Genomic DNA, 12,891 nt, shown 5'->3' with positions numbered 1-12,891 from the left:
AGGCCGATGCTCTACCGCTGAGCCAACCGGCCAGGGCTAGTGACTTCTTTGGGGACGGTATTTACTAACTGAATGAGGACAAAAAGCCTCATCCCTGTATTGCTTTGAATGAGACATACCTGATCTGCTCAGGTTGCTTTTTTTTTAAATTGCACCTGGAATGTAGGAGGCATGGGTATGAGCGGAGGAGATCCGGACCCAGGGGAGAGGCCGCCACGTGGATGCGTTGGGCCTGAGGACCCAGGGGAGGGGACCCGGGGAGAAGCCGCCACGTGGGTGCGTGGGGCCCCGGGACCCAGGGGAGGGGAACGAGGCTGGGCGGGTCTGCAGCCTGCGCTGCCAGCAGGACGGAGACCCCCGCTAAGGACGCCTGGCTGACTCCGCACAGGCACGTCCCAGGGGGCCCTTCAGGTGCCGCACAACGGGACCCAGGGCTCAGGTCCCGGCCTGGAGGGCTGCGGTTCTCCACTGTGCTCAGGCCTTCTCGAACCTTCAGCCCAACCCCTCCCACAAGCATTTAGACCTTCTGGAAGCTTCCGATCTGGCCGTTTGGGAGCCCGGCCGTTGCAGGGGGAGCGCGGGGACTTCTGGGATCAGAGGCGTCCTGGGGGCGGGGTCACGCGTGGGCATTGCACGGTTTCTGGGAGGTCGGGCTTCCCCCCAGGCTCGGGCGCACCGCAGCGAGGGCCCCAGGTGGAGAATGGGGCCGTGATCGGAGCACGCGGGACCTTGCGACCCGCGCCAGAGGGAGAGCGGGTGGTGCTGGCGGGACCCGGGTGGGGCTCGGGCCGCCGGTGGGGCACAGCTGCCCTGCCTCTCCCAGGCCTCGGGGCCCTGGGCCTGTCCCTGTAGGCCGCAGCGTGCCAGACAGCAGAGACATGGGGGCGCGCAATGAGGAACATTCTAGAAAGAAGCCAGGGACCCTACCAGGAGGGTTGGAGTGCAGGGGACCCATGGGCTGTGAGGCCAGTGGGCCTCCTGCCCGAGCAGAGAGCGAGCCTCGGCCTCCGGGCGCTGCAGGGACAGCCAGGCTGTGCTGAGCTGAGCGCTAGGGCAGGATGCCCTGTGGATGGACAGGGAGCCAATGGTGGGGGACGGAGGGCGGGAGAGCTGCTGGATGGCGGGGGGCCCATGCGGGGTCCTGAGAGAGCAGGAGCTCAGGGCAGGGGTGGGGGCACCTGCAGCAGCCTGCAGGGAGGGGCAGCAGGGACAGGTGCCAAGAAGGTGTGCTGGGGGATGGGTGAGTGAATGCGCAGTCCCGGGGGGGGGGGGGGCGGGGTTCTTGAGGGTGGAGGGGCCGTGGTAGTGGACCGGCCCCCGGCACCAGCAGGGCACACCCAGCTGGGGCCCATGGGTGAGGAGCCGGTGGGCTGCCCGGTGTGCAGCGGCAAAGGGCTTTGAGTGGTGCCCGACATACAGGCTCTAGAACTCACCTAGTGGCCCTGCTCTTCACGTCCCGGGCCAGGCACCGCTGGACATGACGTTCCTCCTTGCTTTTCTCCTGGTCATGGGCCTGCCATGGGTGGAGACCAACGTCACCCTGACTGGAAGAGTGGGTGAGTCCGGGCCCTTTGGGCTCCTGGGCTGGAGAAGGAGGTAGGCTGGGATACCTGTGGAGACAGCGAGGTGGACCCTTGCGTCTGGACACAGCCATGGGCCCGGGTGGGCCTGGGCCATTGTGTGACACAGGAATCAGTGAACAAGAGAGCCTCAGGGGCGTGGCCCAGCGACAGGACCCCGAGTGGGGGAGCCTCCTGATCTGGGGCTCCCCACGTCGAGTGCAGGCACGGTGGCGGGGACCCTGGTGTGTCCCCAGCAGCCTGCTGTCCCTCAGCGGCCCCCCCTTCCCGGGAGACGTGGAGCTGAAAGCCAAGCCTCGGGGCCCTGGGTGGGTCTTCCGGGGCCGCCTCTGAGCACAGGGAGAGCAGCTAGAGGCTGGACCTGCTCCTCCCGGGAGTGAGGTCTCCCCCTAACACAGGACCCAACACTAGGCTACAGAGCAGGAGTCAGGACACAGGGCCCGGGAGACCTGGAGAGGGAGAAGGTTCTGTGGGCCAGGATGGCGCTGGTGGGGTGAAGGGCACGTGGGAGCAGACAGCAAAGCCCTGGGGTCTCTGTTCCTGGGGGGGAAGGATGTGAGATGCCGGGGGGGGGGGGGGGGGGGTGTGTGCACGCGCGCATACACAGCAGCCAGTATAAGGTGTGGGTGTGCGTGTCTGTGGTTTGTGTCCCTGCCATGGGTGTGGGTGTGGGTGTGTGAGTCAGATCTACCCCGTGGGTGCACGAGGAAGGCTGGGGAGAGAAGACTAAGAACTCGGGGACTGGGGTGGGCTGTGGCCCGTGGGAAAGTGGGGTCCACTAGGAAGGAGAGTGTGGCGGTGTTCCTGGGCAGGTCTGGAGAACTGTAACACTCCACTTCCCGTTTTATTCCTCCTTTCAGGTGAACTTTATTGTCATGTTTGTGAGGAAATCAGTTCTTTAAATTGCACAAATCCAAGACAGTGTGACCAGAGTGATGTATATTGTGCTACCGTTATTGTAAGTAAGTAGTGTTTACCCCGAACAACACAGGTTTGAACTGCGTGGTCCACTTCCATAGGGGTTTTTCAACTGACTGTGCAGTTCAAACCCAGACTGGTCAAGGGTGGACAGCACTTTGAGGGCTCGGTGTGCAAGGGGACGACTGGAGTTATACACAGATTTTGACTCCATGGTAAGTCTGTGCCCCTAACCCCTGAGTCGTTTTAAGGGTCAGCTGTCTCAGTGAACCTGGGTTTCAGAGGCTGGCCCATGGCATACTTCTAGGAACTAGGGACTGTCTTGTTTTACTCAGTAGAGAATAACTAACATGAAAATGACCTTCCATTTGAATTTGAAAAACCAAGTCCTGAGAAACCAGGAGTGGAAGCAGGGATGAGGGGGTGCCAGCTTCTGTAGGGCAGTGGCAACTTAGGGGCACTCATCACCTGTTGGTCAGGATGGAATAGGGGGAGTAGGAAGAAAATAGAGATTCTGTTTATTCATCATTAATGGAAAATTAAGTGTTAGTGTTTTCAGGTGTCCCACTGAGAGCAGCATTTACAGGAGACAGTCGTAGAGAGCGGCGAGGGCACACAGTATGTTGTGCGGGGGGTGTGCCCCTTGGAAAAGCCTGTAGAGCCCTGTGGGTCCTCTGTGCTCCCCCGAGAACTCTGAGAAGGCCTGTTCTGCCCGTCTCCCCACCATCGCAGTGTCAGGGCTGGAGAGTGCAGCTGGATTCCTGAGCGAGCGGCTTGGGGAAGAGCAGGCTTCCATGCTCCTGGAAACGGGGGGGGGGGGGGGGGGGGGGGGGGGGGGGGGGGGGGGAGGGGGGGGGGGGTGGGGGAGGGGGGCGGGGGGCGGGAACTGCGTTGTGTTATAACTTAATGTGGAGAAACGATTTGCGTGGTGAAATACAAGATGAGGCAGAGTCATAGACTGACTGGTAGGCCAGCACTGAGCTGGGCCCACAACAGGCTCATGGTCACAGCGCTCATGCTCAGGCCCTGGGCAGCCGGTCAGTGAGGGGCCAGCTCTGGGCCCTGAGTGATGGCCAGGATGGCCAGGAGTCCCTGGTTTCCCTGCGTCTGTGTGCAGTTACCTAGGCCTGAGCAGCCCCATGTGTGAGAATGTGAGGCCCAACCCTCCTGTACGTTCGCACACGGAGAGCCCAGACCTGGTGCCCAGTGTGCACGGCCAGGCCAGGCCAGGCCTGCTGGCCGCCACAGTGCACACAAGCCGGAAGCCCCCAGAGCATCTGTGAACACTGAGGTCTGACCCTCTTCCTCCTGGGGAATGGCTCCTGCCTGCCCCCTCGGTGGCCTCGCTCCTGTGGGCCTCTGGGGGGATGTGGCGCACCAGAGGGTTAGGGCGGGGTGCATGCAGACGGAGGATACAGACAGAAACAGCGCTGGGGTTGCTGCTCTCAGTTCACGTGGCCCCTTCCTCTCTGTCTCTGTTTCCTGTCAGGAGTACTTGTGCGTTTCTTCTACGTGTCAAGGCAGTGTACCAGGTTTTGTCCATTAATTAGGCCAAACGACATGGTGTTGAAGTCTTTCATACTCGTGAAGCCCATGCCCTTCCTCTATGCGGCCTGCTGTCGAAAACCACTATGCAACTCGCAACAGCCAGTCATCACTGACACGGAATGGAAATACGGCAAACAGTACGGAGGAGCCTGGGACAGGCGGAGCGGCAGTGCTGGGCTGGTCCTGACACTCACCTCTGTGTCCCTGGGCCTCAGATGGTCCTGAGCTGCCCACTGGACTGCGGGCCAGGCCTCTGGCACTGTGCTAATGAAGCCAACTCCCACAGATGGCGAGAGGCTGTAGCATTAAACTTATTTTCACTCGATTGACTCATGGTCTGACTTCTGAGGGGCTTTGAAATTGGAGGTGGGGCCAGATCCCGGGCTGTGTCTCGGCTTGCATTCAGAGCAAGTCCACGCTGTCCTGGAGCAATTCTGTTCTCGGCTTGCATTCAGAGCAAGTCCACGCTGTCCTGGAGCAATTCTGTTCTCGGCTTGCGTTCAGAGCAAGTCCACGCTGTCCTGGAGCAATTCTGTTCTCGGCTTGCGTTCAGAGCAAGTCCACGCTGTCCTGGGAGCAATTCTGTTCACGGCTGTGTCTCTGAAATCGAGCCTTGTAAATGCTTATGGCTGACAACCCCTCTTTCCTCTGGTCCTCTTCCCTCCCAGGGCTGCAGCGTGGGGGTGGGGACTGAGCACCACGCACGAAGAGTATGTCCAGAGCCTTGCACCTTTGGGGACACAGGGTCAGGGGAGGAGACAATGAATTGGGTGTTATAAAGCCAGAAGCCACGGCCAGGGCCACCATCAGAGCAGCCCGGCCCATGCAGGTTCGCATTGGGTTCGGACAGTCGGTAAAGAAACAATGGAGCCACAAACTGGTGGGCCATAGTCTTTAATCCTAGCCTGCACCCGGCGGGCAAGTAAAAACACACACTGGGCTCCAAAACCCACTCACATTCAGTGCTCACAAAGCCACTGACTTATCCGAGTTTCCTAGAATCAAAGGTTTCTAGCTTACCAGCCTTATTCTCCTCAGTTCCCCATCTCCTTCCTTATCCCAGATACAAACTCTGCACAAACTGGCATCTCACTCAGCACTCCGCCATCTTTAACAAAGTGAGCATAATATATTTTATCTGCCCAACAATCCACCCCATGCTCACTTTGCTACCCACAATTTACATCACCAGCATCCCCGTGCAAGGAAATTAGGCACATTACACAAATTACAACAGCACAAATCATACAGTTTCAACAATCACAAAGGTACACTTCACCAGTCTCTGAGCACTTAGCCCAAAGTGCAAAATGTCCTCGGCCTTCTTTCTAGACATGGGAAAAGCTTCCTGGGGCAGGGGAGTGCTTCCAGCAAAGCCGCCCCCCACCCCCATCAGGGTATTTCACATTGTCCAAAATCCGTAATCCGTAAGTCCATCCAACAAAGGAGCCAGTGCCCACTCCGGTCATAGTCCAGGAAATCAGTCCATGCACATGAGACCTCAGCCACCCCCTCATTCCTGCTGTCCTGGCAGGTCTTACATTCTCCCAAAGAGGAGCACATGGCAATGGCAGTCAGCATTTCCATCCCTGCTCTGGCAAGCATGTCCAGCCCTATGTCCCAAAATTGCAGACCTACCGGGGCCATAGTAGGTGCTCCTTCCAGCTGTGCTTTCACCTTCTGGAGACTGCGGATCACAACTCCAGCCCGATTCTCCTCATCCTCCAAAGAGGAACTGAAAACCCCAGCTCCCACCGCCGGGCTCGAACCCCGGGCCGCTGCCACCTTCTGCTCTGCAGACCTTGCAGCTCCGGACCCGGCCTCGGCCTCAGCTTCAGCCTCAGCCCTGGCCTCCTGCCGCTGCTGGCTCTCCGCAACGTCCAGGGCAAGCTGCAACTCACGAACCTGTGATTCCTCCTCCAGTAGCTGCTCCATTTCCAGGCGAATCTCGCAAACCTGGTCGGCCTCCTCCTCCAGCACTTCCTCCAGCTCCAGGGTCAGCATCTGTTTCTCGGGTGTTTGCTCCAGCTCCTTCCACTGCTCGGTTTGCAGGTCCCGGGCAGCCTCTTCCACAGAGCTCTCAGTTTCCTCACGCATGACTGTAAAAGTCAACCAGCCTACGATCCCCAAAAGGACAGCCATGGGGAACGATAACAGCAGCCAGTCCTCTACTCCACCACTCAAAGATGGCAGCTCCATACCCATCTCCGAATCCTGCCGACTATGCCAAATGTAAAGCCAGAAGCCACGGCCAGGGCCACCATCAGAGCAGCCGGCCCATGCAGGTTCGCATTGGATTCGGACAGTCGGTAATACAAAGTCACTTCTCTGAGGCATGATTGGATTGTACCACCCCACATCAAAAGGGGTGGGAGAGGCTTAATCCCAAAACCAAGCCCCAGGCTACAATGATCCCCAACACACATTAATATCACCTGGGCGACGGCCTCCATGTGGGCGGCATCATCTTTAACAAAGTGAGCATAATACATTTTATTTGCCCAACAGTGATAGATTAGGGAGGCAGGAGAAAGCAAAGTGGAAAAATCTCTGGGATTGGGCAAAAGTGAAAATATTCAATATATACACTGAAACCTCTCTTACACAGGGAGGCACAAGCCTGGTTAAGTGTAGTTGACATGATAATAACAATGAAAGGTTTGCTGGTTCCTGCTCCAGTGGGATTTCTGCCCTGAGGGGGTAGAAAAGAAGACCCCTGCATTTCACAGGCATGTGATTGTAGGTGCATTATTGTAGGTGCAAAAGACAGCAGACACACTTCAAAGCTAACATTACCTTTTTCAGATCAAGAATACCTCCCTAGGACGTGACTACCCACCATAAACTGCTTTTAGTTAAAAGTTTAGATTTTAGACCATCCTGTGTGTCTACTTTAGGTCCCTGCGTCTGTAAGGACACCATGCAGGCTTCCCCTGAGCTTGTCAGGTTCAGACTGTGGCCCCTTTTTCGTCCACGAAATAAAACAGCATGCAAAAGTTGAGAAATAAATATTCTCAAAGAAAAAAAAAGGCAGAAACTTCACGCACACACACACACACACACACATATACACAAAACTCAAGAGAACTTCTAGATATGAAAAACAACCATTTGTAGTAAGGTACCAAAGAATTGAAAAAATTAATATTGATGTTTTAGGAGAAAAAGTCGGGTTTCTTGTCCTCTCCTTCCTGTAGAGAATGAAGAGAAAGAAATGTGCAAGTTTGCAGAGACATACAGTACTGTGTAGGAAACCCCCTTTTACTAGGAAGCTTAAAGGGCATTTTATAATTTGGACTAAGCATACAGAGAGATTTTGTGAATATATTTATACTTGTGTGTGATTTTGCACCAACTCAGGATAGACAACAACATTGTATTTTAAAGAGATTTTGTGCTGGGGAGACTTAGATTCCCCTCCCCCACCCCTGTGAGAAACCAGGTAAACACCTAGCCAGGTGGGAGGGGGGGATGGGAGGGAGAGATTAAGCTAAGCCTTTCCTTTCTCTTTCTTTCTTCTTTAATGGGCCATTCACAGGTGCTTATCCATTAGGCCCCATGTAGGCTTCCCGCCCTCCTGAAAGCGTATAGTTAATGCATATACCTCTAGACAAAGGAATAGCAAACAAACACTGAAAGATTTGGAAATGTCTTATAATATGAAGAGCAACATTTTTTTCACTATTGTATTACCTTATAAGTTTTAACATATAGAAATGTTCTTTTATAAATCCTATAGAGGAGTGTTATAAGCTTGCTAATGAATTGTGTCATTTCCCCCTCCTCCCCCTTTTCCCAACCTGTGTGTGATCAAAGATATAGCCTGCCTCAGGTCTATAGTCCACGTGCATGATCTGGGTCAGCTATGCCCCGTGTTAGCCATATGCGGCTGGCGTCTTAAATTTCCTCCTTTTAATAAAGCTCCTTAAAAATTCATTTGGACTTGGTGTCTCTACGTAAACCCGGTGGAATGTTACTTGACAACACATTAATATAAAAAGTTGTAGAAAAACTTTACCAGAAATTAGCCTGTGTAAGGGCAGTGGCCACTGCCATGGCCATGCAGGCTCCCAATGGGTTCGGGAGAAGGTAAAGGAACGGTGGAGCCGGAAGATGCTGGGCCATTCCATTTATTGGAGTTTCATAATGGCGGATGAGCAAACAGACGGGGCTCCCAAGCCCCTCAGCATTCCGGACTCACCCAGACTCACAGCCCCCACCAGCCTCAGCAGGGCTCAGCCAAACAGGCCCCGCCAAGATCTCAGAGCTCCCAAGCCCCTCAGCATCCCGGACTCACCCAGACTCACAGCCCCCACCAGCCTCAGCAGGGCTCAGCCAAACAGGCCCCGCCAAGATCTCAGAGCTCCCAAGCCCCTCAGCTCATTCTCCCTCTGTCTGTCTCTCTATCTCTCTGTCTCTCTCTGCTCTCCAGGAAAACAAGGTGGGGGAAAAACCTTCTCCAGCAAACAATCGCCCCTTCCCTAGGCAGCAGGCAGTCCACAATTTGCAAGCTGCTGCCCTGCACACACACACACACACACACACACACAGCGCTGCCCCAATACAAGAGAGTAAACCTGAAAACATTTGTTTACCCAACATTCTCCCCTTTCACTCGCTTCTTCACGATCTACACCACAGGTGCCCCTGTGCAAGGAAAGAGGTACGTTACATTGTTGTAAAGTACCGTACCTCAGTTCTGCGGGTTTTACGTACAGACATCCAGGCCAGATGAATTTTGAAGAGTTTTATTAAAGGAGGAGATTTATTAAAGATGCCGGCACATATGGCTGACATGAGGCAGTTGCAAACCCAAATCATGTGCCCCCAAAACATTTCAGGGCTGTTTATATACCCTTGATCACAAACGTGCGGGGGAGAGTGTGACATCATGGCACAGGTTGACAACATTTGTTTAGGGGATACATAGAAACATTAAGACTTTCAAGGTAACACAATCCAAGATGTTTACAGATCTTTTAGGGTTCATCTTCCCTGCTTTGCCTAGAGGTATGTTACTCTCAAGATTCCAGGGAGGGGGAGGAACTACAGTCAATGCAAGCTGGTAGGTAAATTTTGTCTCCCATTGAAAGAGAAGAAGTTTCTCGGTTAACCTTTATTTTAGATTTAAAACTAAATAACCCATTGTTCTTGCAAGCCAGAAACTTCTACATTCTTCTCCCTCTCTTCCCCAAAGGAAGGACGGGGCAGGAAAGCCTGACCTTTCCTCCTAGAATATCAATATTAACTGCAGCTTTTTGGTACCTTACTACAACATAAACAAACTATAGCAATTGTGGGAGACTGCAAGCTGCCAAAAATCCTGGCAGTTTAAGGCTTAAGCCGGAGGGCTAAGCTCTTCCCCACACCTCCATGTCAGCTGTGATGCTGATGGTTTCTACTCCTTCCATCCCTCATGTCCCTCCAAGAGACTGAAGGCAGTTTTCTTTTTACCCTTTGTCTTGTGAAGTTCAGATGTTATGCATGGTGGGGGGTTTTCTGCACTTGCGAGAATTCTTGATTTGCCTCACTAATGTGACCTTGCATCTGAGCTCTCTTTGTTTTGCAAATGGCTCTGCTCTCTGCCCTATAAATAAAGTGTTTTGGGGGTGCAGTCTCACTCTTGTAGGTATTCAGCTTGTAGGAGGCCTCCCAATCCCATCCTTTTTCTTTCTGTGTTTATTTTCTAATCCTTCACTGTTCCCACTCAAGACCTGCAAAATTAGGAGCCACACCACTGGCTCGCAACAAACAATAGCACAAGTCATACAATTATAATAATTACAAAGGTGCCCTTCACAATGTCTCCCTGAGCACTCTGCCCAAGGCGTAAACTGGAGGCCCTTCTCTAGCCCCCTACTCCACTCCACGGTAAGTGGGAGGGCCTGTGTAGTCTGAGGTTGTGTCCATGAAAACCTTAAAGTGTCTTTGGTGCGTCTCTCCACCTGGATAAGAGCAGCTGCCTGGTGTAGAACGGTCTCCACTGGAGCTGCCCCCGACATCAGGGTCTTTCATACTGTCCAAAGGTGGCATGTCCATCGAACAAGAGGGCCAGTGTCCCCCTTTGGTTGCAATCTAAGAGTCCATTGCACTGCTCCATGATCAGTCCACAACACTGTCCAACACTTAGTACAAATCACTAAGATAAAGGTCCACTATAGGCAACAACTAGGTTCACATAGGGCCTCAGGCCTCCCCCCTCATCCCTGCCATCATGGCAGCTCTGAAGACACTGCCCCAAGGAGGAGCACATGGCAACGGTGGCCAGCTGTCCATTTCTTCTCCGAAGAGCATGATGTCACCCATCCTTATGTCCCACAATTGCAGCAAGCCTACCAGGGGCTTAGTAGGTACTCTTTGCTGCCGGATTTTTACCCTCTGGGTGACCACTGGCCAAGCTCTGAGTGTGCAGATGGCAGCTTCAGCCCGAGCCTCCTCATTCTCAGAAGAGGAGCTGGAAATGCCTGTTCCCCACTGACTCAGAGCCACTCCGCTGGCACGGCTCCATCTTCAGCTCCTGTGGCTGCCGGCTCTCAGCCTGAAGCTAAACCCACAGTTGTTCCTCCAACAACTGCTGCCGCCAACATTCAACTTCCAGGGCAAACTGCAACTCATGAACCTGTAGGTCGCTCCCATTCCAGGCGCCATGGGGGCTCAGTGGCTCTCGAACCCAGTCGGCCTCCTTTTCCAACACTCACTCCAGCTCAATCTGTCGCTGGTTCTCAGTCGTTAGCCGGAACCTGCAGTTCTCAGATCTGCAGCTCTTCATGGAGGCTTTGACCTCAGGCAGCCCCTCACACAGGGCTCAGAGCTCTCGTTTTCCTCTCGCAGGGCTGTAAAACGCAGCCAGAGACAGCCCCCGGAAGGAGAGCCATGGGGAACCATACACTGGAGAACAACAACCAGTCCTCTACCCCACCTCTCAAGGGTGGCTGTGGCTCCATACCAAGCTGATCCGAATCCTGCCGACTACGACAGATGTAAGGCCTGTGGCTGTGGCCATTGTTGTCATGCAGGTTCCCATTGGATTCAGGCAGATGGTAAAGGAACTGTGGAGCCAGAAAATGGTGAACCATTCTGTTTATTAGTCTTGTAAAGGCGAATGAGCAAACAGGCGTGGCTCCCAAGCCCCTCAGTTCTCTCCCTCCCTCTCTCTCTCTCTCTCCTCTGCACCCTCCAGCAAAACATGCTGGGGGGAAAACCCAGTAAAGAAATCAGTAAAGAAAATTAGGAGATAGCAGAAATTAATGAAATAAAACTCAAGGACATGATGAAAGGAATAAGGGCTGGACAAACAGCAGATAAGACACAACCCAAGAAAGGGATTCAGTCCACAAAAAGAGCAGAACACAGAATCATCAGGCTGGAGCAAGGTCATTTTTAAAAGAACGGAAAATACAGAAACAAGCTCCTCTCGGGGATGAGCACAGGCGAAGGGCCGACAGATATGTGCTGGTGTCATCCCTGACACTGTTTCTTCCCCAACCCTATCTACGCCCTTTGCCAAATAACTTTGCAGGCTCTCCAACCAAAAACTGGATTTATTCCCTGCTCTTGACTTTGGGCTCCATCATGTGACTTGCTGTGGGCAATGAGAGGTTAGCAGATGTGACCCAGCAAAGCCATGACATGAGCTTCTGTGGCAACGGTCACCTTCATGTGCCTCTACCACCGTCTTGAGAAGGCAGTGCTCATTCATGCACTGGCAGCAGGAGGAGGAAGAGGCCCACGAATCGTGGAGCCATCCCACCTGACATAAAACCTATGGCGAGAAGCAGATCTGCCCAGCTGAACCCAGTTTCCCCACAGACACATGGGTGACAATGACCAACGCATTCCCCGGGAGGGCTTTGGGGCAGCGGGATGGGCAGCAGAAGCTAATAATGTTGCACATCTACCAAGAGGGAGAGAAAGGGACGGACAGACACAGCACTTCAAGGTCTCCAAAACCAAGTCACGATACCAACCCACCAAGGAAGAAAGTCTTGAGAATTATTAGAAGCAGGGTGGAAAAACGTGATACCCCAGCACATAGTTGTCAACCTGCAGAACACCAGAAATAAAGAGAAAACCTTCAAGGCAGCCAGAGAAAATGAGCACAGTCCCCATGGGGCAACAAGAAGACTAATAACCGAGATTCAAAGAGAGAAAACGAAACCACGCGAGACAGAAGACAAAGAGGTGATGTCAAGCCCCTGGAAGGAAATAACGACTAACCTAGGACTTTATATGAGGCAGACACACCCTTCAAAAGTCAAAGGTGAAGACAGATTCAGAGAAACAGAATCTCAGAGAAAACAACACCTTGGACCGCTCCAGGAAAATAGAAAAGGCAGGAAAAAAGACCTCAGACGTAACGAAGGAAAAGCAGTGAAAAGCAAGGGAACGGAAGAATGAGGGCGAGTCCGTGGACGCAGGGAGCAAGTGTGGAAACAGCAGAGATGAGGCCTTGGGTTCTGCTACACGGAATTCAGGAATCACAGAGCATGTGAAGACGACACACCTTTGCGGAATCCCCTGGGGTGGGGGGAGCACAGATGGTGCCAGAGAGCAGTTCTAGTGCAGAAGGTCTAAGTGTTGCCCCAAATATTTATTTTTTATTCTATTTATTTATTAATTTTAGAGAGAAGAGAGAGAGAGGGAGAGAAGGGGCAGGAAGCATCAACTCCCATATGTGCCTTGACCAGGCAGGCCCAGGGTTTCAAACTGGCGACCTCAGTGTTCCAGGCCGACTATCTACTGCGCCACCACAGGCCAGGCTACCCCAAATCTTTATTGATGGACAATGAAACACAGGTACTAGACCTCTCAGGAAAGGGTCTCTTCCCCTTTAACATATAAATGC

General features: G+C 53.4%; 1 protein-coding gene across 1 annotated transcript; it reads left to right on the top strand.

Moving 5' to 3' along the window:
* Positions 1 to 1,477: 1,477 nt before the first annotated feature.
* On the top strand, positions 1,478 to 4,271 carry LOC136328933 (lymphocyte antigen 6K-like). Its single transcript, XM_066264916.1, has 4 exons — positions 1,478 to 1,556; positions 1,690 to 1,888; positions 3,616 to 3,704; positions 3,988 to 4,271. The coding sequence occupies exons 1-4, from the start codon at positions 1,478 to 1,480 to the stop codon at positions 4,269 to 4,271; spliced, it is 651 nt and encodes a 216-aa protein (XP_066121013.1).
* The last annotated feature ends 8,620 nt before the right edge of the window (positions 4,272 to 12,891 follow it).

Source organism: Saccopteryx bilineata, chromosome 3, assembly GCF_036850765.1.
Source record: "Saccopteryx bilineata isolate mSacBil1 chromosome 3, mSacBil1_pri_phased_curated, whole genome shotgun sequence".
Lineage (NCBI taxonomy): Eukaryota > Metazoa > Chordata > Mammalia > Chiroptera > Emballonuridae > Saccopteryx > Saccopteryx bilineata.
This window is presented reverse-complemented; position numbering and strand designations above follow the sequence as displayed.